This window comes from Podarcis liolepis (genome assembly GCF_965112155.1).
Source record: "Podarcis liolepis genome assembly, chromosome: 12".
In the NCBI taxonomy this organism is placed as follows: domain Eukaryota; kingdom Metazoa; phylum Chordata; class Lepidosauria; order Squamata; family Lacertidae; genus Podarcis; species Podarcis liolepis.
The window spans coordinates 2,767,082-2,794,349 of NC_139563.1; the positions used below are offsets into that span (position 1 = coordinate 2,767,082).

A 27,268-nucleotide genomic window follows, 5' to 3' on the forward strand; every position below is an offset into this window, starting at 1 on the left:
CTACTCTCAATGAAATCCAAATATTTTTCAAGCAGATGTTGCAAACCAGCGAAGGACCGCCAAGCCTGAGAGATCTGCCTGCCCTATGTGGTTGCGTGCAGCACATGAAGGGCGCATGGACGCAAAACTTGTCACTCCAGTGTGCCTGGCGACACCAAAAGACCTCTTTGTTTGGATCCCAAGGGCAAAAGTGAAAGGCCAAAATAATGAAAGGGGCTATTTGGGAGCTACTCAGTCCCTGATTTCTACCAGCCACAACCCCACATCCCCATCAAACGCATCTTCAGTGCCTTGCACGGTGCAAAACCTGGTGATGCAAAGTTTTGAGAGGAGGGAGGTGCATGCTCAGGTATTGGGTTCAAAACAGCACGGAATGCGGACACAAATGTCTTCGCCAACCTAGTACCCTCCAGCTGCTATGGACTGCAATTCCCAAGCTGGGGCAAATGTGAACTGTAGTTCCATGCACCCGGAAAGTGCCACCGATTGGCCAAGGCTGTCTCTACTTATAGAGAATGGAATTATTTCAGTGCTTCCTTGCAAGAGCAGGACGGACGGGGACGGGGACGGACGAATTGTTCAAAGACAGAAGAGCAGAAGTTCTTTCTAATACCTTTAAAACAGGAAAATGTGGAACGGAGGAGGAGGAGAGGAGAAAGAAAAACCACACGACGCTCCCGTTTGCATTTCCAGTGTGTATCTTTCCCCCCAGGTAAGCCTTTACAGCAGGATTACAAAATCAGGAAAAAATATATCTATCCAAAACCACAACACAGAATGTCCAGCCCCTAAAGGACAAAAGTTTGGGTTTTTAAAGAAACAAAAATCTATCGATGCAGGAAAAGTATTTCAGAAAAGAACGGAAGTTCCACAGTCCCAAGGGCCACGCGTTGTAGGAGGTGTTGTTATAGTCCCATTGGGTGAGGTTTCAGGCAAGGTGGGTGCCCCCACCTGGGTCCTATCCTTTCCAGACTCCCAAAATCTGGGAGCAAGGCATCATGGGAGAACAGCTGAATAAGAGTCCCGTGGCCCAGTCTGCATGGTGAACCTCTTGGACATCTGGAAAAGAGACGAAGGAGCTTCGCTTCACTGGGGTTGTGTGTGGCTTCAGAGGTCACCTGGCCATTCCAGCTGCGATTAAGAGCTTGAAACCACGAAGATGCTGCATAGGGCTCTTTTAAACGCAGCAAGACACAAACCGAGTCCTATTCTCCACTGTTCCAGGCTTACGTAACCAGGCTTACTTCTTCACCATTTTAATATTTTACATCAAATTTCCCCAGATCTAAATCCCCCTCCCTCTTTCGGACGACCACCCTAACCCGGAAAAGGCACCTGAGCTATATCAGGGCCTAGTCCAGGGTTTGCCAAACTTGGATCTCCGGCTGATTTTTTGGACTACAGTTCCCATCATCCCTGACCACTGGGGTCCTGCCAGTTACGGATGATGGGAGTTGTAGTCCAACAACAGCGATTGCCTTGGAAACAAAAGAAAAGATGGCGCTGGCGGCCACCTTTAAGACTTCTTAATACTTACATTCATGCTCAACCCCCTTCTAAGCACACGTTAGCACCACAACGACCAAAGCCCCCATCGGGGAAACGCCACCCTTATGTGATTTACCATTTACACTGAAGGCGCAGAGGAGCTGCTGTCCTGCAAGGCGCTCGCCTTGCCATGGCAGCTCAGGCTCTGCAACGCACCCTCTGCCGCCAAGGCTCGCAGGGGAGAGCTGAGGTCCGGCGAGGGATCTCGCGAGCAAACTGGCGGCATTGAGGGCGCTGCTCCCCACGCCCCTTCTGAAGACGGGAGACCGGAAGATTGGCCCGGTGAACGGCGCAGGAGGTACATCAATGTTTTGACAGGAGGGCGGTGGCGGCCGCCGAGCCGCCTCCTCCCGCAGCCTCCGCCGCCGCCACCTGCGTCGGGGCGCAGCAGTGCAGCAGCAGTCGCTGCTGGGAGGAGAAGGCCTTGGGGCACTGGCTGCAGCGGTAGGGCTTCTCTCCCGTGTGCGTGCGAATGTGCTTCTGCAGGTGGTGCTTCTGCATGAAGCCCTTCAGGCAGACGTGGCACTGGTGCGGCCTCTCGCGGGTGTGGGTGCGCTGGTGCTTGGCCAGGTGGTGGCGCCGGATGAAGTTCTTCCCGCAGGCGGCGCAGCGGAAGGGGCGCTCCCCGGTGTGTGTGCGGTAGTGGTTGGTCAGCTTGCTCTTGTCCGTGAAGCTCTTCTCGCACGAGGGGCACTGGTAGGGCCGGGCGCCCGTGTGGCTCATCTGGTGGCGCAGGAGGTGGTCCGAGCGCCCGAAGCGGCGCGGGCAGAAGCGGCACGCCAGGCGGTCCTGCCCGCCCAGCTCGCCTCCGGCCTCCAGGTGGCTGCTCTGGTGGATGAGAAGGTTCACCTGCAACCGGAAGCGCTGCTGGCACCAGGGGCACGCCCAGTCCTTCTCCCCAGGTGGCGCAGGAAGAGGAGAAAGGGGCTTGGCACTCCCTGCCTCTCCCTGGCAGCCCAGCCCAGGCCTCGGGAGGCTCCCATCGCCCGAGGGCGACAGCGGGAGGCATCCCGGAGAGGGGGCGAGGCTGCAGCGACTGCGCCGGTGGTCCTCCAAGACCCCTGGGAAGCCGTAGCTCTTCCCGCAGTCTGGGCACGGGTGAGACTTGGCTTCGCCGCTGTGTTTCGGCCACTCGGCCAGGGCAAGTCCAATGGGGCTGAACCGCTTGTTTTCCCCCGGGAGGCTCCCCATCCACACGGCTGGGCGATGAGGACCCTTCTCCCCGAAGGCGCTCTCCCCAGACGTCTCGGGCCCCCATGGCTCAGGGACTGGGGGATCTCGCTTGGCTTCAATCGGCGCCTTCTCCGTCGGGGGGTCTGCAAGGGAAGGGGAGAGTGGAAGACAAAAATGAAGACGTTGAAAATCTGGAATGCCTACGGAACCAAGATGTTGTTAGCCGCTCTGAGCCCAGCTTCGGCTGGGGAGGGCGGGATATAAATATATTTATTATTATTATTATTATTATTATTATTATTATTATTATTATTATTATTATTATTATTATGTACTCTCCTCCCAAGCCAATGTTCCCAGGGTGTTTGCGTCCCCATCTCAGTGACGTCTACGCTGGATTGGTCATGTATACAGAATGGAAGACGGCAGGACCCCCAAGGATGTTCTCTACAGGGAGCTGGCTTCCCACTAGCAGACCAAAGATGTCTGTATACACGACGTGAAGGCTGGCAACGTCAACCCTGCTGTGTGGGAATCCCTTGCAGACAACCGCAGTGCTTGGAGGCAGATGGTCAGGTCGTGCATCCAGAGCAGTGACCAGAGGAGGAATGACCGCTGGGAGGAGCGCAGAGACAAAACCCTGGTGCAGTTGCAGCAGCACAACCGGACGCCTTCATCTGCCCCGGCTACAACAAAACATGTCTCTCCTGCATCGGTCTCTGCAGCCACGGCAGGTGCTGCTACCTTCCAAAAGCTTGCGCTCACCCGCAAAGGAGCACTCCTCCACTGTCTCCCAAGACAGATCATAATAATAATATATAATAATAATACATTTTATTTATACCCCGCCCTCCCCGGCCAAAGCTGGGCTCAGGGCGGCTAACACCAGTAAAATTACAGTAAAAACATAATGTGGGGGGGGACGACCCAATTTAAAATACAGGTTAAAATGCAATTTAAAATGCAGCCTCATTTTAAAAGTAGCCCATAGATCAAGACCATAAGGGGAGGGAAACAGAAGGGTCAGACTGAGTCCAAACCAAAGGCCAGGCGGAACAGCTCTGTCTTGCAGGCCCTGCGGAAAGATGTCAAGTCCCGCACGGCCCTGGTCTCTTGTGACAGAGCGTTCCACCAAGTTGGGGCCAGTACTGAAAAGGCCCTGGCCCCAGTTGAGACCACCTTGCGACTTGGGACCTCCATGATGGATGCCAACCACCTCCAACTGCTCCAAGCCACATGCAGCAGCCTTCCCCACAGCCTGGTAACCCCCACCCCCAATGGGGGGGATATTGCCCATCCGATGCAGGATTCTATACCCTTGAGTGCTGGGGCTGATGTGAGTCCAAAACATTGGGACGGCTGTATAGGAAGGACTGCAAGGCACACTGTGTCCACAAGGGGGCACCGTTTGGAGACTATTCTTCAGACACACACCTCTCTCTGGCTATTAAGAACATAGGAAGAGCCATGCAGGATCGGGCCAGTGACCCATCTAGTCCAGTGCCTATTATGGGAAACCTGCAAGCAGGGTGTGAGCACACAAGCAGCCCTCTCTCCTCCTGTGGTTTCCAACAACCAGCATTGCTGCCTCGGACCATAGAGGCAGGGCAGAGCCATCGAGGCTATAAGCCATCGATAACCCTCTCCTCCTCCATGAATTCGTCCAATCCTCTATTAAAGCCATCTAGGCTAGTGGCCATCACTGCCTCCTGTGGGAGGGAGTCCCACAGATTAACTGCACTGCCTGAAGTAACGTATTTTCCGCTCCATACGACTGTGCGTCTTATGGAGTGAATGCGTGGTCCCTGGAGCCGAATTGCCCAGGGGCAAAAAACAGATTGTGCTTTTTTTTTTAGAAAGAGGGAAGTGGGTGTTGAAACAAAGCCGCTGAGCAGCTGATCGGCAAGCGATCAGGGAGGGAGATAAGGGACTCTAGCGATGAAGGAGGCTGCCTGGGAGAGGGTAGGTAAAGACAGCAACCTTGCAAAAGGGGGAAACAGGAAGACTAAAGCAATAAGGAGAGAAATTAGAAGAAAAGGAGGAGCAAAAAACTGCTCCAGCTCAGGAAAAGACACTAAGGCAAACAAGAGGGAAGGGAGTGTTGAAAGGAAGCAGCTGATCGGTGGGATTGGGAGAGAGATAAGGGATGCTAGAGTTAAAGGAGGCTGGGGGGGGGGAGGTAAAAGCCCATGGATCCTCTGTATTTTTGCATTGGCTCACCCCAAATTCACCATCAGATCACATAGCATGTCCATGGCTACAGCCTGCACCAAAAAAATAACGCATCCACTGTTTCGTGGGGCCGCAATGGCGCAAAAGCGTGGTTGCAAAGCACGGATCCACATGGATTCTCAGAATTTTTGAACTGGGCTACCCCAAACTCACTGCCAAATCACACATCATGTCTGTGATCAAAGCATGAACCACAGAAATCATACATCCACTGTTTCGTTCAGTATATATATTTTCTTGTTTTCCTCCTCTAAAAACTAGGTGCGTCTTATGGAGCGAATGCATCATCATCGTTTTATTATTATTTATACCCCACCCATCTGGCTGGCTTTCCCCAGCCACTTTAAGCAGCTTCCAGCAAAATATAAAAAATAATAAAATGCCAAACATTAAAAAAACTTCCTGATACAGGGATGCCTTTATGCATGACTTCTTAGCAATTTATTCAGTTATATCCACAGCAAGCAGGGATTTGAGAAGCTAGTCTTGCCCCATCCCAGCCCTAAAACCTGACATTTTGCCCCAGTGAAATCTGTGCCTGGCTAGCAGACAGAGACTAGGGTTGTATGGGGGAAGTGTGCAAATGCTTCTGAATCAGAGCATCCCTAACCACTCAATTGCGGCACCAATTTGTAGGCTTCATTCCGACTGCAAAATGTGAGCCTCCAGAGAGCCCGTTGACACTGGTGAAGTTTTTCAATGCCATTTCCTCTATCATAAGGCGAGAAACCTGCTTCCCCCACCCTTCCTTCTCTTTCTTAAAAGTTTGACTTTTCCGGATGCTGACTTAGACCGCAGGAGACTGAGCACGAGACCTTCTACCTGCCAAGCAGGTCTCCCATCACTAAGCCAAGATCCTTCCCCAACTTGCAACCCGTTTTTCAGGTGCAGGATATTGAAACCTCCGGTGGCAGTGCAGACACCTTCCTTTCACTCCCCAAGCCTGACACACGGATGTGAAAAGGATCGAGGGGGTCTTAGGAGACCGCAAGTTTCACATGAGCCAGCAGTGTGATGCAGCAGCAAAAACAGCTAATGTTATTATTCTAAGCTGCATCAACAAAAGTCAAGTGTCTCGGCCAAGGGAAGTGATAACTGCTCTGTTGTGCCTGAATCAGACCAATCCTTGAGTTCTGTGTCCTGTTCTGGGTACCACAATTTAAGGATATTGATAATCTGGAGAGAAGGGTGACCAAAACAATAAAAGGGTCTGGAAATGAAGCCTCATGAGTTGGGGGTGCTCAGCCTGGATAAGACAAGACTTGAAGTGTGACATGATAGACACCTTCAAGTAGTAGTAGTAGTAGTAGTAGTAGTAGTAGTAATAATAATAATAATAATAATAATAATAATAATAATATTTATACCTCGCCCATCTGGCTGAGTTTCCCCAGCCACTCTGGGCGTCTTCCAATCGAATGTTAAAAACAATACAGCATTAAATATTAAAAACTTCCCTAAACAGGGCTGCCTTCAGATGTCTTCTAAGTGTCAGGTAGTTGTTTATCTCTTTGACATCTGGTGGGAGGGCGTTCCACAGGGTGGGCGCCACCACAGAGAAGGCCCTCTGCCTGGTTCCCTGTAGCTTTGCTTCTCGCAATGAGGGAACCACCAGAAGGCCCTCAGAGCTGGATCTCAGTGTCTGGGCTGAATGATGGGTATCAAATGGAAGTATCAAATGGAAGGTGTAGCAAGCTTGTTTGCTATTGCTCCAGTGGACAGGACCTGAATCAACAGATTCAAATGACAAGGAAGGATATTCCAACTCAACATTAGGAATAACTTTTCTGGTGGCAAGAGCCATTTGACAATAGAATGGACTCCCTCAGAAGGTGGTAGACTCTTCCTCTTTGGAGGTTTTGAAACAAGAGGCTGGGTGGCCATCTGTCAGATTCTTTAGCTGTGAATCCTGTACTGCAGGGAGCTGGGCAATATGACCCTCCTTGGGAGTTCTTTGAGAGAAGCTGAATCCCCCATTAACAAAAATCCAGTGTCAAAATCTAGCAAGAACGGTTCCCTGCCCGGAGGAGTTCACGGTCTGATTTTCAAAGAAGAGCATTTCCCAATGCAAGATCAGAAATATCTGGAGAAACCTATGGAAATGCTGCGCTGAGGAAAGGGCTGTCTGGGAGACAAGAGTGTCTTTAAGCCTTTCCTTCTGCCTTACCTTTAGACTGGAGAAGGCCTCGCCATGTTTAATTACAAAGAAAGATGCGTTTGCATGGTCTCGACTGATATTGGTTTTTAGCGATAGTAATTTCCCTTTTGTCTCAAGTTACAGCAGCCACTCTGGAGACAGCCTCTTAACGTTTCAGGTTGAAGTAGACCGTCTGGATGTGAGCACAATCTGCACTGCAAAATATTCTCCAACTCTGTTTTGATGCCATGCGAGTGACTTGCATACAAGACTTAACACAGGTACATGTCTTGGAAGACAACCTTCTGCTTGGAAACTGCTTTAAAGGTTTTCGAGAAAGTTTGCAAAATAATGATTTTTAAAGCTGCAATCATTAGGTGCAATTCCCCGTGCCTTAGGGGCCAGCAAGTGTGCCCTCCTTGCTCTGATCCCACAGGGGAGGCTGCTCTGGGGCGGGGGCTTCCCTCTCCCAGGGTTCCAGATGGTATGAGACCCCCAACATGGGTGGATGGTGGCTGGAGAAGTGAGGATCTCACAGAACAGATAGCAGTGCCAGGGAAGACGCCCTCACTCATTGCCGCTGTCACCCCACAATGTCACGAAACACAAGTGGTGCCCATGTGTTTCCGTTTTCCCCAGAGGGAAAAAAAAAACAATCACTAACCAGAACGCTGAGCTAATTTCTTTTTCCACATTTCTAATTTATTTTTTAAGTTTCCACAGACCAAAAGAAAGAAAGAAAAAAGAAAAATCCAGGGGGAAAGTATATAAAAGTGTTCAGTTCTGAGAAATCAGTGTTTACAGAAAAGGTGAACGGGTGCGCTGTCTCTGGGCCAACAGTCGTCCGTCTTGAGTTATTCTGAAGTGAAAATGTCCCTCTGGCAACCGGGGGGGGGGCGGGGGGGAGGAGATAGTGGGAAGGGGCAGCTACAGTATGGTACACTCCGAACGAGACAGAAAAGACAATCCCAGAAGCATTTTTTTGTTACTACCAACGCCACTGTTTTTTCTTCTTCAGCAACTCTGAACAATCTCTAGTCACCCTTAAAATAAAAAGGTCCTATCGAGTACCCGAGAGTCTACAGGATCCTAAACTCCAGGCTAGGAGGGAGGTCGCGGAGAAGCCCCCTCGCAGCCCTGGGGGCCCAATTTCTGAGGTAACAGTCTTATTTCTCCACCCCCTCCCACCCTGCCCTTCTTCCGTCCCTCCCTGCAGAGCCGTAGCCCCGGCGGGAGGGGGCCGCTAGATGAAGATGGCGTCCAGCAGGGCCTCCCGGACGGCCGTCCCCATCAGCCGGTTCTGCTCCCGCAGGTGGATCTTCTGGTGCTGCAGCAAATGTTGCTTCTGGGTGAAGCTCTTCTCGCACTCGCCACACCGGTAGGGCCTCTCCCCGGTGTGGATGCGCTGGTGCCGCACCAGATCCGAGGGGTGGCTGAAGTTCTTGCCGCAGTACAGGCAGGCCAGGGAGCTGCCGCTGCCCCGCCCCGAGTGCAGCCGCTGGTGGGTCACCAGGCTCTTCTTCTGCGAGAAGCTCTCGGGGCAGCGGCTGCACTTGTAGGGCCTCTCGCGCCCGTGCCCCTTTGGGTGCTGCCGGTAGGACGACTTGAGGTTGAAGGTCTTCACGCACTTGGCGCTGCCGTACGGCTTCTCCCCGGCCGGCACCCTGGGCAGGGCTTTCAGGTTGTGGCTCTGCTTGAAGGTCTCCTCGCAGGCCACCGACGTGTAGGCGCCGCCCCCGGTGTGGATGCGCTGGTGGAGGGTGAACTGCTGCTTGTAGGTGAAGCTCTTCTCGCACTGCGGCCGGTAGCCTCCGCCCGCCGCGTGGCTCTGCTGGTGGATCAGCAAGCTCTTGTGCAGCCGGAAGCTTTTCCCGCACTCGGGGCACACAAACAGTTTCTCCCCCGGCCTCTCGCGCTGGAAGCCCGCCATGGGGCTGTGGCCGCCGCCGCCGCCAAAGCTGGCCTCTCCGGGAAGGGCCTCGTCCGCCTGGCTCTCCGGGTGCCTCCGCTGGTGCATCAGGGCGCTGTAGCGGCTCCCGAGGGAGGCAGCCCCTGGGTGGGGGCCGTGGAGGACGGCGTCTTCGGTGCACTGCAGCCCCAAGCTCTCGCACAGCGCTTTCTGGGCCTGCAGGACCTCTGCTTTGAAGGCCAGCCCGTCATCTGGTGGGTTGAAAGAAAAGAGCGTTGGTGCAATGCTTCTTCTCCAAAGCAGCAAACACGCGCAACATCCGTTTCTTAAAAAGTGAGCCAGAAACCTACAACCTTCTGCCCAGCTACCTTCTCCTGCCTGTTCAGAGGGAGGATGCCTAAAGAATCACATCACCCTTCTTGTTCTGCAGAAGGACGGGGGCAGGACCCAGAGTGGCTCTGCAGGAACCCGCTTTGCTCAGTCGTCAGCGCACTCCTGCCTGACCACTGCACAAGGCGGCCGCGGCCAGCGTGGCCTCTCTGCTGCACCACGTCACGAGGACAGAGTCCCTTTTCCATCAGGCAATGTGTACAAAGAGCAACAAGGCAACTCTCTGGTTGGTGCAGCCTGACTGGGCATTTGCACACATTATTAAAAGTCTTATTGGCACTTACTTTAAACTAAGAAACCAGGTCTGTAAGCTGACAAGCCCCATTATGCCTTGCTCTCCATTCTCCCAAAAAACGTTAGAATCATGTAATTGCAGAGTTGGAAGAGACCCAAAGAGTTATCTAGTCTTACCCCCTGCAATGTTCATGAGCTGCTCTCCATTGCTCACGTCAACCCTGCCTGGGAAGTCCTCTCTGCTCTGGAGAGCCACAGAAGGCCTGCTCTCACCCGTACGCACTTTCAGCTCCAAGTCCCTGGACTCCTTTGTCTAGCAGGCTACAGACTACAGGGCTTGAGCTTATAAAATGTGCTTCTCTAGTGTGCACTCAAAAGGATCTTTCTGACCCTTGCTCAGTTTATGCATTGCAGGTGCCCAACCCCTGAAATTACTATATTCTTCAGTCAAAGGACAAGAAAGCACTTGCCTTCTCCCCCCCCCCCATACGCTAGAAGAAAGCCACATTCGGGGTACATTTATACAAGCGACTGACAGTTCGAAAGAGCAAAGGAAAGCATGGAAACGTGATCAGCACTCGCCCCCGCCTAGCAGCAAACGGCCGCCAGGTGAGAGCAGGAGACAAGTCAGAAAGGGGGACAGGCAGTAGCTGTGTTCTTACATGAAGGGCTCGTGCTCATTCTCTCTCTTTCTCTCCCTCTTTCAGCGTCTCCTCTCAGCCTCGCCAGCCAGCCAGCTCTGCTCATCCTTCCAGCAGCCCATTTCTTTGTCCAGGTGGGCTCTAAACCAGCCTCTCCCCCTCTCCACGTCCAGAGCCTCAGTGCCCCTCCAAGTCTCCTTGCCATTCTCGGGTGAAGGGGGCAGGGGGGCACTCAAGGCCAGCGCCAGAATGACCCAGGGCTTGGATTGCCTCCACTACAAAAACGGCTCCTGAAAGCAGGTCTTGGCTCTCCTTCGTCCTTTGCTAGTCAAACAGGACAAGCGCATTTGCCCTCCTCAAGGCTGCTGGATCAGTAGACTGAAGGCAGCACACAGGTGGCCAAGATGAGACCATCCGAACCTTTCTGAGATGTTGCTGCTTTGTATTTTTCTTTTAATGGTACCGGCGCATTCTGGTTCTTTGTACTTTTATCGCTCTGTCATGGATGTAAGCTACCATGAGGGCCCAGAATACCACGAGGCAGGAGTTATGCTTTAACAGGAGCAGACCATTTTGCTTGCACACCATACAAGAAGTGGTGGAGGGTAGGAGACCACACGGGTGATGTGGAGAGGGCCAACATCACCGCTAGGAGGGGCGGTGGCTAAATATCACTGTGAATACTGCAAGTGTGATTTGTTGCATAAAAGAGAAGGCGGGGAGGAAGCACTCAGAATATTTTAGCCAGCAATACAGAAGACACAAGTTCATCCTGAACATTACAACAGAATTCACAGAAAGGGGGCTTGCTGGGTGGGTGGGAAACAGAAGGAGGAAGACTCTGTACTGGTGGGAAGTGGCTCAGAGGTACAACCAATGGGCTGAAGAAGCAGAGAAACGTATAGAGTTTTCCTGTACTACTCTCTTCCCTGGCCCTTAGCATGGTGTGTCTTACATCGTGGAATCACAGCAGTTGGAAAGGATGCCAAAGGTCATCTATCCCAACCCTTTGCAACACAGGAATCACAGCAAAGGAATCCCCGGCAAATGGCCACACAAACTCTGTCTAAAAACCTCCAAATAAGCAAAGTCCACCACCTTCCAAGGATGTCTGTCTGACTGCCGAGCAGCTCTTAATATCAGAAAAGTCCTTCCTAATGTTTGGTTGGAATCGCCTTTGAATCCCCCTGGTTTGCGTCCTCCCCTCCAGAGCAGCAGAAAACCTCGGCTGCCCCATCTTCAGTCTTATGTTAAGGTCGAGAGTAATTTGACTCAGGGGCTAGGAAGCTCCCCTTGCCTGGCAGGTGGGCCGTGAAGCAGCAGCAAGAACAAACGCTTTCTGTGAGGCCACAGGGCCATGGGAAGCTGCCCAACAGGACAGAGTTCTACCAAGGAGGCAGCTCCTCACACAGAGGTTGCAAACTTGATGTGGGGAGAATAACACGAAACAGTAGGTGTAGCTCAGTGACATTTTTATCCTGCTTTACACAAAGAGACCCTTTTTACGCCATAAAGCGTCATCACAAACAGAGCCTTGAAGCAGAAGGCCCTTTCCCCCAGTGGGCCAAAGGTACCCGAACACCCCATAAAACACAGCCCCCTCAAGATACAAGAAGGGAGCACCAGAGGCGCTTGGCTTGCTCCAGGTTCTGACTTCAACACCATGCGCTGCAAATGCAGATTCGCTCAGCTGTGGCCATTTCGACACAGGACCCACAGCCGCGGCACTAAATGGGCTGGGGAGAACAACATTCTGCTCGGACATGTTCCTCAGCCTCAAGTGTAGCAGCTGGAAGGGTTGGCAGCCTGATCCGCTCCAAACGCAAAGCGCCTCTGCAACGTCACCGCCCCTCCTGCACCCAGGTGCGCCAGGTGCAACACTCACCAGCGCGAGGCTTGATGCGCAGCTCGCCTTCCTCCGTGCCCTCCGGACCCTCGAGGTTCACCTCTTGCTCCCGCTTCCCTGGAGAGCCAAAGGAAGATCCGGCAGCCCCATAGTCTGTGCCAATGAAAAGAGCAGTTAGGAGAAAAGCTCAACTTGGGGCAATTTAGTCTCTCTCCCCTCCCCCGACTCACTTTAGGGCAGCAACATGGGCATCACCTGGCTGAGTCTCTGTAGGACTTCAGAAAGCACCTTGGCAGGATACAGGGTGCACAGATCCTGCCAGGGGGTTGGCACTGCCCTCCAACTGTGCGGTGGCATGAACAGGGCCCTTGGCAGACCAAAGGAAGGCATTTTTACCCCTCTGTTTTTTATTGTTATTTATTTATGAATCACCTTTTATATGTGTGTCAAGGCAATTTGCAGGTGTGTGGTAATATAATAATAATAATAATAATTATTATTATTATTATTATTATTATTATTATTATTATTATTATTTACTATTTATACCCTGCCCATCTGGCTGGGTTTTCCCAGCCACTCTGGGCGGCTCCCAATCAAGTGTAAAAAACAGTACAGCGTTAAATATTAAAAACTTCCCTGAACAGGGCTGCCCTCAGATGTCTTTTAAAGATAGGATAGCTGCTTATTTCCTTCACATCTGAAGGGAGGGTGTTCCATAGGGTGGGCGCCACTACCGAGAAGGCCCTCTGCCTGGTTCCCTGTAACCTCACTTCTCATTGGGAGGGAACTGCCAGAAGGCCCCTGGTGATGGACCTCTGTGTCTGGGCAGAATGATGGGGGTGGAGACGCTCCTTCAGGTACACAGGACAGAGGCCATTTAAGGCCTTAAAGCACCAACACTTTGAATTGTACCCGGAAACGTACTGGGAGCCAATGCAGGTCTCTCAGGACCGGTGTTATATGGTCTCAGCGGCCACTCCCAGTCACCATAAAATAAGCTATAGTTTTAAAAGGAATACAACCCCCCCCCAAAAAAAACTATCCAATATGAGCATCTAGGGCTTTTCATTCAGCTGGAAAACTCTGTTGCCTCTTTATTCTGCTGAACCACATTGAAAGTCAATGTAGTAATGAACCTGTACTTTCAGGAAAGTGAGAAAAATTCTCAGGGATGATTCACACCCTGGCCAGCACTTTCTTGATCTCCTGCCCTCGGGCAGAAGATATAGAAGCAGGATTAGTCGCACCAACAGGGTAAAGAACAGCTTCTATCTGTGGGCTGTTAGGTTGCTGAATGAAAAGATAACAACAGGGCAACTGACTTTCGGGTTTGGTGGGTGTGCGTCAGTAAACGAGGGGAATTAAGACTAAGAGAGCTGAGTGGGGGGGGGGTGCTCGTGTAATCTCACTGCATACAAGTTGTACAACTTCCCGTCTAGCCCAGCATCCTGTTCTCACAGAGGCCTACCAGACACCCACCATGGGAAGCCAGCAAGCAGGAGCCAAGCACAAGAGCAGTGGCGTAGCGTGGGTTGTCAGCACCCGGGGCAAGGCAAGTAATTTGCGCCCCCTAACCCGTGGATTTGCGCCCCCTAACCCTAACCCCCAGATGTTGCGCCCGGTGCGGCCGGCCCCCCCCTGCACCCCCCACACTACGCCACTGCACAAGAGGCCTCTGCCCTCTTGCAGACGACAGCAACTGGTATGCGGCCTGTGGAGGCAGGGCATGGCCGTCGGGGTTAGTAGTTCCTCCCCACGATGTTTCAGACCAACTATTCAAACCCTATTTTAAATTCCAGCTGAAAATATTTAGCATTCATGTTTGGGGGGGGGGGTGCGAAGGGGAAGTTTTCTTAGACCCTGCTGCAAGAGCTGCGTCCCTCTAGGTTTTACTTTTCAACATTTTTTCCCCATTGCAAAAACCGTGAGGAGAATCTAGTCAAGATTCTTTTCCGAGCGGATTTTGTATTTTCTGAAACCCTGAAATACTCTGGACAAAAACGGCCTAACCTACAGGTTCCACTCACCTACACTGTGGTCGCTCGGAGCTGCCCTTCCTTCTGCTTTCTCCTGGTCTCCAATGACATGTGCATTTTCTCTCCCTTCCATTTGGCAGGCCAGGCCAGGCCTAAAAACCAAGGCTTCTGTTTGGGGAGACACGAACGAGAGGGTGTTTGTTCCGTCAGCCACTTTGGACCAGGCTGCAACTACTTGCTAAGCCTGTTTCAATTTAACTCGATCGCAAACCCCAAAGGAGCACAAAGATGGCCTTCATTCCGCTCTGCTGTAACAGGAAGAATGCCCGATGCACAAGACTTCCCTGTCCTGGGCCACAGGTCTTGCGGCCCACACCACCAAGGTGAACCTCAGACATGGGAGGCCTGGCAGACCCCTCTTGAAGAGAGAGGAAAATCTCCTGCACATTTTGAAGTTAGTGGGTGGGAGGGGAGAATCCCAGTTGTAAGAAGAAGAGTAGAAGAAGAGTTTGGATTTGATATCCCGCTTTATCACTACCCGAAGGAGTCTCAAAGCAGCTAACGTTCTCCTTTCCCTTCCTCCCCCACAACAAACACTCTGTGAGGTGAGTGGGGCTGAGAGACTTCACAGAAGTGTGACTGGCCCAAGGTCACCCAGCAGCTGCATGTGGAGGAGAAGAGACGCGAACCCGGTTCCCCAGATTACAAGACTACCGCTCTTAATCACTACACCACACTGGCTCTCACTGGAGATGGAAGGGTCAGTTAAGACAGCCTCGTACATCCTATTCATCCACCCAAACCCTTCTGGGATTCCAGCTGCTTACCTGGGCTGGGCTCTGAAGAAATCTCTTTCTCCTTAGGGACCTCCTCTTCCTCCACACAGGGACGTTCGCCTTGCTCAATCCGGGACAGAAGGTCAGGTTTTGCAATTGCATAGTCTGTTGGAAAAAGAGAAAACACAGAACACCCCTTCAGCCCACTTGCTGCACTGAACAGGATTAAGGGAGATGCTGGCAGCACTACCGTACCCACTGAAAATTCACCGCAGGGGACACGCCAGATGACAGGTGCATCACAGAAGTTACGTGAGCAGGTCCTGAGGTGCTTCAGAGCACAAAGGAAGGGCAAAGTGGGGAGGTGAGGAGAGACTGAGAACGTATCCCTGAACAGGCAGTAGTCCTGGAGGTCGTGGAGTTCAGCTACTTCCCCACAGTCACCCCTGCTTTGTGTTGGCTGTTTCCAAGGTCCTGGACACTGCAGAGCATTCCAGCACAGTCCCCACACCATCACACAGCTTATCACTTGCAGAAAATCAAGCAGTGACTCCCAAACGTGGTTAACAGCAACTGTGTGTTTACACCAGCCCACCATTCGGCCCATCTAGTCCAACAGCCCATCTAGTCCAACATTCTGTTCTTACACTGGCCAATCAGATGCCTGTTGGAAACCCGAAAGCAGGACCTGAATGCAATTGCACTTTCCCCTTCTGCAGTTTTCAGCAACAGGGATTAATAATGTTATTATTTGCACCCCATGACGGGGTATATGGCAAACACTTAGGTAACAGATGAGATAGATATTTTAAAAAACCACTTGAGACAGCCTCATGACTTGCATCAGCCGCTAATAAAAAGAGCAATAACCAGTTCTTTACCCAGTGAGACCAACGACTCGTAGTTGCTCTTCATCATGTTTTTGTAGAGGTCCTTCTGCCATTCATCCAGGTTCCCCCATTCCTGCTCTGAGAAGTAGACGGAGTTGTCCTCAAAGGTCACCGGCACCTGGAATCACAGCAGTCGCAGACTTAGACCTTCTAGGGTGAGTGCCTGGCACTTACCTGGACCCCTTTTCTCTCCAAATCCATCAGCTTCTGCAGGGCCAGAATGTTACTGCTCTGGTCTAGAGAAGCTGAAAGGGTGCACAGCCTATCGCTTCTCAGCAAGAAGACTCACCAGCTATTCCTATGCTCCCCTCCCCAACCAACATTTAGAGATTTGAAGAAAAAAACAGTATGAGGCGAACTCTTATTATTTATTTAACGTACGTATAGAGTTCCCATGAAACGTCTCAAAGTGATTTCACAATACAATAACACCATATGCAATACATCTGCATGTATAAAAGCAATTTCAAATCCAATCCAGATACAGACAGATAAATATCTCCACCTAGAAACTTTGTTGAATTTAGCTTTTAAGAAGCAATCTAGCAACTACCAGATTCAATGCAATAGCTCCATTCCCACTGCCTGTCTGTTACTCTGTAAAGATCTGAGCAAAAAGGTGGCACTTCAATATATAATAATTTAGGTAGTGCCTAAGAACCTTTCACCGTCTGGCCCAAAGGTGGTGACAGAACTGATGGTAGCTCGCTGTGGCTTATTTGCAAATGATTTTGAGAATAAAATCGCTTGCATCCGCTGGGACCCTGACTCCACTGTTACAGCAGATGAATCTCAAGAGTTACCCAGAGCACTGTCTAGTCCTATTATATTGGATGAGTTTCAGTTAGTAAGGCTCAAGGACGTGGGCAAAGTGCTCGGATCCGTCAGGGCGACCACCTGCGCTCTGGACCCTTGCCCCTCTTGGCTGATGAAGACTAGCAGGGAGGGACAGCTGACTGGGCCAGGGAGGTGATTAATGCAAGAGGGGGCAGTCCCTGTCAGGAAAAAGCAGCAATGCAAGAGCGAGCTGCAAGTTGCTGGAATGCAAAACAGGATGTTGATGTTTGGGACTGTACTATTGGAACAAAGGGGCAGTCTATTCACTGCACTGAGCACCGGATGTTAGCTCAGAGTGTCATCTGACCTGTACTGGAAGTACAGGGGTGGAGTTTTACTCTCTACTGTGGGAGACTGGAGAGTGCAGACGTGTTTCTCTGTACTGCTGCAAAGACAGAAATAAAGACATGTAAATAGATCTCTGTCTGTCTCTTTCCCCTCCCTGAGGGAAGCAGGGAGGAGGGAGGAATGGTGTGTCCCTCTCACGCTGAGTGGGATCGCTGATCGTGACCTTGCCTGTATCCTGCCGGGAGACGCAGACGGGGAGGTCAACAAGGATCTCAAGCCTGTTGCCTGGAGAATGGCCAGTTACCTCTGACTGAGGCTTAAGAATCCGACAGTCCCTGCCTGCTTGAAGGAGGCACTGGCAAAACCACTCCTCCTTTATGCTGATGACACAAAGCTCTACTCCTTTCCATCTGCAGGTGTGGCAGTCTTGCCTCAGTAACTAAATGGACGAGAGCCTACAACCTGAAGCTCAACCTAGATAAGACTGAAGCACTGTTGATGGGCGGTTCCCTAGACCGAATGGATGGGAGGTCACCTGCTCTTGATGGGGTTACACACCTTCTGAAGGAGCAGGTATGCAGCTTGGGGGTACTTCTGAATCCATTGCTGTTGCTTGAGGCTCAGGTGGCCTCAGTGGCACAGAGCGCCATCAGCTGTACCCCAATATGAACAGGTATAGCCTAACTTCTGTTGCCTATGCTCTGCTAGCCTCTAGGATAGATTACTGCAACGCGTAGTATGTGGGGCTGCCTCTGAAGATGGTTCAGCTAGTACAAAATTCAGCAGCCAGGTTGTTCACCAGGGCAAGACGGTGTGAGCATATAACACCGATCCTGAACCAACTGCACTGGCCCAATTCAAAAGTGCTGGTCTTGACCTATAAAGCCTTAAGAAGCTGAGGACCACAGTACCGCAAGTTCCGTCTCTCCCCATATGAACCTACCCAGACCATGAGCTCATTATCTGAGGCCCTTCTTCATGTGCCTCCTCTGTAAGAGGTCTGGAGCAGGGCCTTTTCTGCAGTAGCTCCATTTGTGGAATGCCCTTCCTAGGCTCACCTGGCATCTTTGTCACATACATTTAGGCGTGAGGCAAAAACATTCCTCTTCTCCCAGGCCTTCGGATAATTAACCTATCTATGGTCTTTTAAACTGTGGGGGGGGGGTAACTGTTTTTGTTTGTTACTGTGGTATGTATTTTTGTACTTTTACATTGTAAACTGCCCTGTGATACTACGATGAAGGGAAGTATAGAAACTGAAGAAACAACAACAGGAGCCCCCCCCCCCAAAAAAAACAAGCCAAGGGGGAGCAGAATTTGAAAGTGGGCTTCACAGCTGACACATACAACGTTGCCTCGGTCTGTCTCTTGTCATCACCCTCTGCCCTATGTAGTATACATGCCCTATGTAGTTATCCTGAGTAGAACCTAAATTACCAGGCTGTACTTTTCAGGTGAAGTTTCTAGTCCTCATGGTTATGGACATACGCTTGGTAATAGTCAGGTAGCATTGGCAAAAGGCTCAGGTCTCCACAGGGCAGGTATGTCATGACCTACCTGCTGACCCCACGTTGCTCCCTGACAAACATTTCAAAGTTCTACAGAAAACCAAATTCAAAGCACAACCTATAAGCAAATTTGCACCATTGATACTGAGAGAAGAAGCTGAGTTCTCTTGGGATGATCAACCCAGAAGATAACCCACCCAAAGAAGATCTGCCCAAATCCAAAGATTGATCCACCAGACTTCTAAGAAGGAAAATGGAACATTTCCAGAAACAGCAACTATCTCCAGTCAGGGCAATGACCCTATCCAATGAAGTATCATTGTTTCAGGTGGCAAACCATTGCCTGTACTGTAGTGGATGTCAGAGGAATGGCCGACCAGGAACATGAGGGCAATTCCATTCCTGCATTCTTCCCAGAGCCACTGAAAGTTGTGCCCCCAGTGCAATTGAAGCAATAGAGCTTAAGACACCTCTTTGCTACCTCCTTTTAGAGATTTGGCTGGTTAGTCTTAATCAGTCTGTTAAGTCTTAATTGATGTTAAAGTCACTTTAGGGGCAGCTGGCAGCTCAACTTCAACAGTGCCTCCAAACCCATCATTTCCCTCGAAAGGAAACTGCACTGTACTGACACCTTTCCCATGCATAGGTATTTTTTCTTTTTTAAAAAACCATTGGTTTATATTTTAAAAATTCAAGATGTTGTTTTCGCAATATAAATGTAGGCGGAAAGCAATCTGAGTTTCCAGAGTATAAAAGGAGTATCTTTTATCTATCACACTGGACCAGTCCATAAGAGTCCGAAGTGTGGGTGGTGGATTCCAAAGACCACCTTGTCTATTAGCTCATGGAATAAAACTATACCACTGAACTGCAAAGTCACCCTCACATTCAGGCAACCTTGAAGCTCAGATCTGTTTAGTCGGTTTCTCTGCCAAAGCATTTTGCCAAATGTAACAATACTACTCTTGTGCTGGACCTCCATTTTTACTTTTCCAATATTTTGCAATTACCTGTCTTGCAGCCACAAATAAAAAGGCAGCATATCTTTAAATGGCACCATCTCATTCTTTCCATCAAAAGTTATTAAGAATGCCCATGAAGGTCATTTGTCAACTTGTCAACTGCTTCAGCACGTTCCAAGAATACTTCAAACTCTTTTAATTTCCTTACAACCCCCATCACATATGGATACATGTACCTAATCCTGAACAATCTTTCCTCCAACATTTGGATTGACGCTTCTGGGGTGCAAGGTACCAAGAATATTATGCATTTTTAGGCATTCTCATATATCTTTGCAGTCTTAAATAGCTTCTTGTTCCAAAGGGCTTTCCATTTTTTGCTGAGATATCCCTGCACCCAGATCTGTCTCCCAGATCTCCAAAGCTGGTTTCCACTTATATTCAGTATTGTATATATTGCAGCGATTAACCCCTTGCTTCATGAAGATTAAGGGTAAGATATTCATAAAGCTCATTTGACATTATAGCATCTTACCCTAGAAGTTTGGGTGGGAAGGGGGCATGTCCAGAGGCAGGCATCAGCCTTTTATCCTCTTTGGTGAGCTACTGCAGTTACTTAAGCACTCTCTATGCTATTTAACAGCTCTCACAACAATTCTCTAGGGTACCTGAGAATCCCAATAGGCATAGCTGGACCACACTACTCTATTCGTCCGTGGACGTTATGGGAAAAGGACAATAAGAAAAGATGTGTCCGTAATTTCCAGAGCTTGGGGGACGCACTAGCTGAACAGAAAACAAGTTTCTCCACTAGTTTAGAAGAGCAAATAAGGCATTTCTCAACTATTCCAATAATGTCAGGCAAACAGCATCTAAGCATGCAAGATGAGCTAAGGAAACACTCAAACCATGTTGGTGTCTCCCCCCCCCCCCCAAAAAAAGCCCTCCACAAATCCTCCCACCTAACACTCAACAGTAATGGAGTTTTGCCAGAAGCTATCTAGAATAAGGTAAATTAAAAAAAAACAAGAACTCGAAATGGCAACCTAAAAAATAATGCAAGGATCGAAGCCGCAAAGTAGTGAGAAGCAAGGCCGTGCAAACATCAATGCTCTGTTGTCACATAATGCAAGCCTTAAAAATAAATACAGACGTCTTACTAGCCTCTCTGTGGTGGGCATAACTATAAACTTGTGCAGATTTTGACACTGTTCGCTTCTTTACTGTGGACTGCATATTGGGGGCCATCCACAGAACCACACATTTCTCCTCTCTCGGGTGAGAATTCCTCCATCCTTTGACAGCCTTCAAGCACAGTTCACCATCTCCACCAGAGCCAAGTATAGTTCTTATCTTAACCGAGTTTTCAAGACTTTGGGCTCATGAGCTAGTTGTTTGTGGCGCACCGACAGCCTGAAAGACCTTTCTACTTAACAAAGGTTTTGCTGGCTGATGATCTGGAAGGCAGCCTTTAATAATAGCACATCTCCAAGTCTGCGGAACTTTTCACAATGCTGTAAAAGGGGGGGAGATAGAGAGTGTGTTCCCCAAGTATCCTTACCTTGGGGGTTTCCCCTTTGGAGCCTGGAGGGAGCCTCAGGATCCAGAAGTTCTGATTCTTCAGCAGGTTCTCCATGTTCTCTAGCCTCCTCTGCAGCAGCCCGTACTCCTGGATCAGCGTCCCCAGAGCCGTCAACTTGCACTCCATCTGGTTGCCAAAGTCCACCACGGCATTCTCACAGTCCACGTATTTCTTTTCGTTGGTCACCATCCGCCGCTCCAGGTTCAGCAGCCGTGTGGCGTGAGAATCCACCTTCCTCTCCACGGCTTGGATCGCAGCCACCACCGTCCACAGAGAGAGCTCGGCCATGTTCTGCTTGGCATCTCGGACAAAATTCTGTTCGGGCTGCGAAGGCACCGGCTGCCGGGGCTCCATGTTGAAACGCTGAAGCTGGTTACAAAAGGAGAGAAGAACGATCAATATAGTCCATCTATTTTGGCTTGCTGTCTGCTCCGCCCCAAAAGCACAAGCAAGTAAGGAATGCAGGAAACCGCATTATACAGCGTCAGCCCATACAGGTCCATCTAACTCAGGATCGCCTTCAACAACCAGCGGAGTTTTAGGCAGCAGTCTCTCCTTGCCCTACCTGCAGGTGCTGAGGGTTTAACTGCAACCTTCTGCATGCAGATCAGATGCTTGGTCACTGAGATACAAGTTCCTGTGAGATACCAAATTATTATATCAATATTACAGGTTTTACATTTGAGTTTGTGCTTATAAGCCACCTCAAAAGTGCATCTTAGGGCTGCATTAATGCAGGCTTCGCCAAACTGGATGCTGACTGGGGCAGACAGGAGTTGTAGTCCAAAACATATGGAGGGCACCAGGTTGGCAAATGCTTCGTTTGTGGGATCCTTAGGACTGGTTCTCACATACACACTCACCGCCCTTAGTTTTCTGTACACTACTAACAACATTTTACACCAAAATGCTTTTAATGCCCACTAGGAATTCAGTTTTCTCTGCATTCTAGTTTTGTTTATTGATGTGCTGCTTTATCACAGTGGTTTACAATAGTAAAAAAAAGGAATAAAACTATGCAAGAAAAGCATAAAATGTTAGGAAGTGAAAAACGAAAAAGTTAAAAGCAAAGATCAATAGCCCATTGCGGGGGAATTACTCCTATTTGCCTGCATTGGCCTGGTGAAACAGAAAAGTTTCCAGCAGGCTTTAAAAACCTGGCACAGAAGGCGCCTGCTTTTTTAAAAGCCACCTGATCTAATTCTCACCTCTGAGACTAGCACACTGATGTAAAAGCTATTATCTTCTGGGTTTGCACTTCTCCCAATTTTGCAATAGTCTTTAGCTCAAAAAAAATAACACCACCAAAATGCATTTTAAAAGTACTATTTTAAGATAAAATGTTTAGAAATGCATGCAGAGAAATAAACTAAGTATTTAAAGATGAGCTTTTACATAGATTCTTAAAAACAAAAAAAAACCCTGCAGATGGATGAAGTTTGAGAACCCCTGAGCTAGACCAATGGTTCACCCAGTCTTCTACTGTCTATTCCACTGCTCTTCACCTGGTGTGTTTGGACACCGAAGCACGTAGTGTCCTGGCCTAAGAGGGATCTTACTAAAAACATCCCATTTTCCTTTGTTACACTTGCTGTTCAGGGGTTTCGGTTCTTGAAAAGCAGGAATACAGAGAGGAAGAAAACAGAGAAGCAACCATGTGCAAAGACAACTGTCAGGGGTTCAGGAGCAGAGGCGAGGGCAAGGGAGGAAACAGAGAGCGAAGGGGAGGAGGCAGAAGAAAAGATGAGTGATGACGACGACCCGAGATCTCCGAGTCTTTCCAGTGAATCAGAAGATTCACAGGAAGGGGCGCCAGTGGCCAGAGCAAGGGGGGAGCCTAGGGGGACACCCCAGGAAGAAAGGGCCAGAGGGGGCTCAGAGAGCAGCAGTTGGAAATCGGGACCAGCATCACCAACAGAACGCAGTGGAGAGGAAGGGCGCCAGGTATCGAGCTATGGCAGCTCGCAGCAGGAGGGAGGGGATGAGTCAGGAGTGGCCACACCTCCATCGGGGAGCGAAGAAACGGTCAGGCGGAAAGTGGAAGGTTGGGTGCGCGCGCCAAGTTCAAATGCACAGGAAGGTGGCGCAGTAAGCAGCCCGGAAAGGGAGCCAGGTCCTAAAGCCCGACGCAAGGAGACAGAAGGGTCCGGGGGGTCAGCGTCAGAAGCGTCCCGGAAGGAAGAGACCACGGGGGGCAGAGGGACCCAGAGAAGAACGGTCAGGCGGAAAAGGTGGAGCAAGGCTAGGGCATTTAGCTGGTGTACAGGGGGCGGAGACTCAGACGGAGCTTCGCCGGTCTAACCCATAAGACGTAGAGTTGCACGCAGCAGCTTGAGAATGGAAACTGTAACTCAATAAAGACTTTTACAAAGTGACCGCTGGCTAGCGTGATCCTCTGTGAGCTAGGATCTGGAAGCAGCTCTGACAACAACAAAACTTGTTTACCTGGAATACTTGGTAAAAGAGATAATTTCAGTAGGTGCAGATTTCTTCCTTATTACATGACAGCTGCACCAGCCACAACTCTCTTTTCTATGCAACTTGGCTGCATCTGTGGAAGAGAAGAGACACCAAGGCCCGCTCCATCATTTCAGCTCAAGTCATTTGCCATCTCTCACCCCCATGCACATCCCTGCGGTGGCTATTCCATATGTGACTGTAGAAAATGTGTAACATTGCCTAAGGATTTGTAAGTGAATTAATTTTCCCCTCCTCCCCCAAATCCCATTTTTAATAGTATTTTGTCTATTAGGATGAATGTATTTGCTGTGAACTTTTTTGGGGGGGTGGGGGAGAACCATTAAGCATATTGGCAGAAAAGTGTTATATAAATTACCATAATTATTTTAAAGAATTCTAAGCCACTCTGCATCCAAATGGATGGATCCCAAACTAATTCACTTAAATATGTCATCAAGCAAGCAAATAAATAAATAACTACAAAATCCAGGTCTTGCTTTCCATCTGGTCAACCTAAAACAACTTTCCCCAACCTGGTGCCCTTGATATATTATGAACTAAAACTCTAATCAGCCCCAACCAGAATGTTCATATGTACTCTAAAATACTTCGGAGGGCACCAAGGTGAGGAAGGCTGTCCTGGGAGAAGACAAATTGTTCAAAGGGGATTCCATCTTGATGGTTATTTAAGGGTGGCTCCTTGGTACAGAAAAAAACTCTGTATTAGTGACAGTTTTCAAATTAAGAGGCTGTTTATTCCCAGCCTTGAGATCCTGCCTCTGCATCAGAAACCCTGCACTAAGCCGCAGCCCGTCTCAAAAAGGGATGTTAGCTGCAACTCCTCAGGCCTGCACATCTGGGCACCGTGCACTTCCGCAAGAACGGTCCCAAGAGATGAGTCTCCCATCAAAGCAGAACACTGAGGACATAACCACCCTTTCCTTGTGTCCTTCAGAACCCCCATTATACAAAAAGTAAGCACATCCTTCTGGACGTGGAAGCTGCATGGAGAAAGAATCCCTCCTCCACTGCAAACTCCCCCCCCCAAAGCACACTGACCAAGAACCCCCCCCACCCCCTCTGTGCCATGCAGAAACAAGCAGTATTTCTAAGCACACAGGGCAGCATTTATCTCTCTCTCTCTCTCTCTCTCTCTCTCTCTCTCTCACACACACACACACACCAGGGATGCTCCTAACCAACCTTCCCCCCTCCCTTGCCAGGCAGAAGCAAGCAGTCATCACACACACACACACACACACACACACACAGAAACCCTCCAAGGCCAACAACACTAAGCTCTCTCTCCTTCTCATGCACACACACACCCCACCCCCTTCCCTGCCTCCCCACCTCCCTCTCCCTGCAGAAACAGTCATCTTGTTGTAAGCTATTTTCTGGCTTACAACAATCTTGCACACTTACATTTACTTACACAAGCCAGTCCCTCTTAGGCCAACAGCACTAAGCTCCCTTTCTCTCTCTCTCTCCCTCTCTCATTCACCCCCACCCCCTCCCTGGCTCCCCACCTCCCTCTCCCTGCACAAACAGTCATCTTGCACACACACACACACACACACACTCTCTCTCTCTCCAAGGCCTACAACGTCGCTCCCTCCCTCTCCTCCCCCTGGATGTTCCCCTCCCCCCTCCGAGGAGCCCCGCCCCAGCTGACAGAAAAAACCAAGGCGGCGCTTCCATATCTCCCCTCAGGGGAAAAACACACACACCACCAGCCTCCCCCCCCCCCAATATTCACACCCAGCAACGCCCCCCCCACTCTTTCGAGGGGGCCCCTCCCCAGAAGGCCCCTTCAAGGGACTGGGCGGGCTGCCTTTCCCTTTCTCCCCTGAGGGGGAGACCAGACCAGCCTCACCTCAGGCGGCGGCGCCCCCTCCCTCGACGACACCCCCCCCCCGGCCAGGGCTTTTTGTCTCCCCTCCCCCTCCCCCGGAGGAAAGGGGGCGGGGCAGCCGAGAGCGGCCCAATCAGGCTCCGTCTATCGCAAGGGGGGAGGGGAGGGCAAGACGCGGCGGCCTCCTGAGGGGACGCGCGGCGGGGCTGGGGGGGGCTTCTGTCGGGGCGGGGGTCTCGGGGTGGGGGGGCGCAGTTGGAATGAGGGGGGTGAGGAAGAGACGGGGAGAGAGGAGGAGGAGGAGGTACCCACCAGAGCCGTCTCACTAACACGGCTGCCGCGCATGCGCGGTTCTGTTTTTTAAAAAGTGGGGAATCAGCAGCACGCATGCGCGCGGCGGCCAGGAGGAAGCGGAGGGGGGAAAGGAGGAAAGAGATACCCGGTTTCCTGTGCGCTGGAGGCGCCGCAGCGCCACCTGCGGAGGGAGGAGTTCATGGCAAGGGGGAGACAGTTCGCTTTCTGCTCTTCTGCTACAGATAGGTAGCCGTGTTGGTCTGCCATAGTCAAAATAAAAAAATTCCTTCCAGTAGCACCTTAAAGACCAACTAAGTTAGTTCTTGGTATGAGCTTTCGTGTGCATGCACACTTCTTCAGATACACTGAAACAGAAGTTGCCAGACCCTTCTATATAGTGAGAAGGTGGGGAGGGGTATTACTCAGAAGGGTGGTGGGAATGGGAGATTGGCAGATAGCTGAGATGAGCCTGTTGACAACTCTTAACGACTGCAATAGGTCTTACAGGAAAAGGCAAGGGGTGAGAATCACAAAACAGAGAAACCAGTAGGAGAACACTTCAATCTCCCAGGACATTCTATACAAGATCTCAAAGTAGCTGTTTTACTACAAAGGAATTTCAGAAATAGACTGGAAAGAGAAGCTGCTGAATTGCAACTCATTACCAAACTTAAAACTATGGAGAGACCTGGTCTGAACAAAGACATTGGATTCTTATCTCATTATACATGACTAAGCCATTTTTCACCTTCTCACCCCTTGCCTTTCCTTGTAAGACCTATTGCAGTCGTTAAGAGTCGTCAACAGGCTCATCTCAGCTATCTGCCAATCTCCCCACCTTCTCACCACCTTCTCACTATATAGAAGGATCTGGCAACTTCTGTTTCAGTGTATCTGAAGAAGTGTGCATGCACACGAAAGCTCATACCAAGAACTAACTTAGTTGGTCTTTAAGGTGCTACTGGAAGGAATTTTTAAATTTTGCTCTTCTGCTGGTTGCTGTCCCCTGGAGCGGGTGCGATGGGAGGAAGGCCCTCCCCGCTGCTCTGGGAAGATGAAACATAAGCAGAGGCCAGCTGGATCAGGCCAGTGGCCCATCTAGTTCTCACGCTGGCTAAATATCCCCAGGAACCAAAAGCTCTAAATCAGTGTTTTCCCAATCTTGGGACTCCAGCTATTTTTGGACTACAATTCCCATCATCCCAGACTACGGGTCTTGGTAGCTAGGGATGATGGGAGTTGTAGTCCAAAAACCGCTGGAGTCCCAAGGTTGGGAAACACTGACTGCCTCTGGAACTGGAGGTTCCGTAAAACCTAAGAAGAGCCTAGAGACAGCACCATGCCAACAGCCTGGCCAGGCCAGCCCCTTGTTCTCACGGTGGCCAACCGGGTGCCCCAAAGGGAAACCAGCAAGCAGGATCCATGCCCAAGAGCCCACCCTCCCTCCTGTGCCTTCCAGAAACTGAGATTCAGAAGCATTGTAGTAGTTATCAAGAGCCCTCCACTCTTCCATGAGTTTTCCCAATCTGCTTTTAAAGCCATCCAAGTTGGTGGCCTCACCGCCTCCTGTGGGAAGGAGTTCCACAGATTAACTATGCACTGTGAAGTAAGACCTCCTTCCCAAAATGAGACTCCTGCAGCAGCAGAGCGGTTCTGGGTAGCTTTCTTGAGCCAGCTACCTGTCAACGCTAGTCCCAGTGACCCTGCCCTACTGGCAGCCTCTGGCC

General features: G+C 50.3%; 1 protein-coding gene and 1 long non-coding RNA gene across 6 annotated transcripts; one reads left to right on the forward strand and one right to left on the reverse strand.

Annotated features, from left to right (window-relative positions):
• Nucleotides 1-680: 680 nt before the first annotated feature.
• LOC310689349 (zinc finger protein 783-like) lies at nucleotides 681-25,632 on the reverse strand. Of its 5 annotated transcripts, none has more exons than XM_083466962.1 (9): nucleotides 25,560-25,632; nucleotides 23,378-23,483; nucleotides 21,498-21,569; nucleotides 20,912-21,301; nucleotides 15,747-15,873; nucleotides 14,917-15,030; nucleotides 14,141-14,257; nucleotides 12,150-12,263; nucleotides 681-2,864 (listed from the first exon to the last, which is right to left on the reverse strand). In XM_083466962.1, the coding sequence occupies exons 4-9, from the start codon at nucleotides 21,284-21,286 to the stop codon at nucleotides 1,852-1,854; spliced, it is 1,860 nt and encodes a 619-aa protein (XP_083323088.1). In that variant the 5' UTR covers nucleotides 21,287-21,301; nucleotides 21,498-21,569; nucleotides 23,378-23,483; nucleotides 25,560-25,632; the 3' UTR covers nucleotides 681-1,851. The 5 variants fall into 5 exon arrangements, with proteins under 5 accessions (XP_083323088.1, XP_083323087.1, XP_083323091.1 ...); XM_083466965.1 differs by lacking the exon at nucleotides 681-2,864 and adding an exon at nucleotides 7,768-9,250 and having other exon boundaries at nucleotides 25,560-25,630; XM_083466961.1 differs by lacking the exon at nucleotides 21,498-21,569.
• On the forward strand, nucleotides 22,390-23,484 carry LOC310689608. The gene is made up of 2 exons (XR_014517554.1): nucleotides 22,390-22,589; nucleotides 23,352-23,484. It is a non-coding gene; the product is annotated as an uncharacterized lncRNA (long non-coding RNA).
• Nucleotides 25,633-27,268: the final 1,636 nt, after the last annotated feature.

What these genes read in the sequence shown, in the direction of transcription:
- LOC310689349 (XM_083466961.1), bottom strand. Translation starts at nt 21,286, where the DNA reads ATGGAGCCCCGGCAGCCGGTGCCTTCGCAGCCCGAACAGAATTTTGTC. An exon ending in CCAAAGGGGAAACCCCCAAG is followed by an intron (nt 15,874 to 20,911) that starts GTAAGGATACTT and finishes CTGTGATTCCAG; the next exon opens with GTGCCGGTGACCTTTGAGGA. An exon ending in TTCTTCAGAGCCCAGCCCAG is followed by an intron (nt 14,258 to 14,916) that starts GTAAGCAGCTGG and finishes CTCCCCAAACAG; the next exon opens with AAGCCTTGGTTTTTAGGCCT.